Raw genomic sequence first — 2492 nt, 5'->3', positions numbered from 1 at the left:
AGCGCAAATGGTCTGAAAGTCTCGTCTCTCCCGCTGTGACTAATCAAGGCAAACATCTTTCAAAGGAGATAAAAAGGTCTCTGTATCTTTTCTGCTGCACATAAAGTCTTTTCATTTTTCTTCACGGGAAGAAGCTGCAGACGTTCCCTCGTTCTACAAACTGTATCTCACTTCACGTCAGCATGAAAACAATAAGTTCATTAATCAATCAGTTGATCAACAGAAACAAAAACCAGTATTTCCAGTTTGTTGGATCATGTGCGGATTATTGTCTGATTGTGCAGCGTCTGAATAAAGACAGTTTTGATCTTACTGACCCGTGTGTGATCATACACGTTATGCCTCAGGAGGTGAAGTCAGCTGTTCTGTGTGTCAGGTGTTCGTGGTGTCGGAGGCGTACGGCTACAGTCCAGACTGGGCTGAGATTCTGTACCAGCGGGTGATCCTGAAGGGAGACTTCGTTTACCTGGAGGAGCTCAAACAGCAGCGCCCGCTCACCTGCAGCCTGTTCGAGGACGTCTTCAACAAGTAAGACGGAGCGGGAGCCGAGTCGACCGGAGCCTCGCCCCCCCCGGTGTTTTCGCCTCCTCTCACCCGTCCCGTGTGTTCCCTGTCGTTTCAGGCTGGACGGCGCTCCCAGCAGCGCCACTCCCAACGTGAAGCGGCTGCTGACGCACTGCGACGACGTGTACAGCCGCTACAGGCTGGCCTACCAGCAGAACCTGTACGACGTCACCAAGACCATGCTGCAGGACGCCAAGACCTCCAACTACCTGAACGACAGACTGGCCAGCTGACTGACTGGTTTACCTGCTGACTGACTGGTTTACCTGCTGACTGACGGACTGTGAATGAAGACATCAGAACCAGTGACAAATAACCAGGAAACTGTTGATGTACTAAAGTTATTTGTAAAAGAAAAGAATCAAGAAAAACTTCTGCTTTATTTCTGATTTATCTTCTGTGGAGATTAATGACTGATAAATAATAATGAATCCATTAAATTTATTCTAATGTTTTTCTCACTGAGTCACTGAGCAGAATAAGTTTCTATTAACAAATGAAGAAGAGAATGAAACCAGATGTTTGGAACAGATGTTACAGTCACAGTGTGAACAGCTGCAAATATCTTTATAATATGATTTAATTTAATTTAAACACTGTGATGATCTGCATTAAAGACACTTTCTAAACTCTTCTGCATCAGTATCTGCGTCTGGACAGGTCTGTGTGTCGCTGTGTTTACTTACCTGTCCGACATGAACTCACCTCACCTCACCTCACCTGTACATGTAATTGGATTAAAAGAAATTATTGTTAATGTTATTGTTGATGTTTAAGTTGTAGAATAAGAATCAGCTGTTTGTAGGAGGTTTGGATCTGTGAGAGATGCTGAAAGGCCTTCTGGGAAATGTAGTGTAGAAGAAGAGTCACATGTTCACGGCTGGTTTTACTTTAATTTTTCTTATTGTCGACGAATCACCACGTGTCGCCCCCAAACCGACGTGTTCGTCTCTCAGCTCATTGGCTCCTGCTGAGAAACACAGCAGAGATATAGTTTCAGGATTAATCCACATCTGTGTGGGACTGTGTTTCACTTCTGCAGCCGTGACGGAGCGGTGCAGTTCTCTGCTCCTCCACCAGGTGGCGGTGCAGGCTCAGGGTTCCTCCATGTTTCCTCTGTTGGACGTGAACGTGCTGCTGCTGCTCAGGCTTGTTGATCTGGACTTTCACTCCAGTTACAGATGTTTGACTTCCTGTCTGTTTTTCCCACCAGGTGTAAAATATCTTCAGTTTGTTGTTTTACCTCATCAGCTTTTGTTCCGTCTCCTTTTATTAACAGGATTTTCTGGAGCTTTGAGTTGCTGAAACTTGCAGACGCTCAGCTTTCATGTTTCTGTTTGTGTCTCATTACCGCTGTGGGCTGCGCTGGCAGTAAACTGCAGAGCGGGAGCAGAGGATGCTGGGAAACATCCTGAGAATTAAACCCATCTGTCTCTGGACGCCGTGCACATGACAGTATTACTGCCATCAGGTAAACACACAGTCGCACCTCATGATATCCTCAGTGACGACTGTGTGTTGTTGTTTTTACAGGATCTGCAGCAGCTGAGTTCCTCGCTCTGTGAGCCGCCCGCTGATTATCAGTAATGTCTCTAATGGAGACGCTCATTAAGAAAACGATCTCATTATTCAGCTCTAATTAGCAAATTAATCATGAGTTTATATCATGCTCAGCGGAGCAGAGGAAAGCTCTCACTCCGGGGATTCAGCTCAAATTTACTTGTTTATTCAAAGTTTTTACCCAGTGAGTGACGTCGTGACCTTCTGACCTTGGCGAGGAAGACGCCGATGGTTTTCAGTTTTCATCCAGAGACTCTGAATGCGAGGGGAAACTTCAACACGTCTAAGGAGAGTAAGAGTTTTTCTTTAAGTCACTTCCAGCATCTCCTGCAGCTAAAAATAGAAGAAGCCGTTTCACTTCCTGTCTG

At 45.6% G+C, this 2492-nt stretch overlaps 1 protein-coding gene across 1 annotated transcript in view; it reads left to right on the top strand.

Annotated features, from left to right (window-relative positions):
- Positions 1–1206, top strand: part of spg11 (SPG11 vesicle trafficking associated, spatacsin) — a gene marked incomplete at its 5' end in the record, with an annotated part of 19572 nt that extends 18366 nt beyond the window's left edge. Inside the window, 2 exons of the mRNA XM_087173064.1 lie at positions 330–528; positions 623–1206. Coding sequence (XP_087029190.1) covers positions 330–528; positions 623–797 — 374 coding nt within the window. The remainder of the gene's footprint in view (positions 1–329; positions 529–622) is intronic.
- Positions 1207–2492: the final 1286 nt, after the last annotated feature.

The sequence above is a fragment of the Seriola lalandi genome, unplaced genomic scaffold (assembly GCF_002814215.2).
Source record: "Seriola lalandi dorsalis isolate HSWRI2012SDOR001 ecotype SW California unplaced genomic scaffold, Sedor1 jcf7180002054034, whole genome shotgun sequence".
NCBI lineage: Eukaryota > Metazoa > Chordata > Actinopteri > Carangiformes > Carangidae > Seriola > Seriola lalandi.
This window is presented reverse-complemented; position numbering and strand designations above follow the sequence as displayed.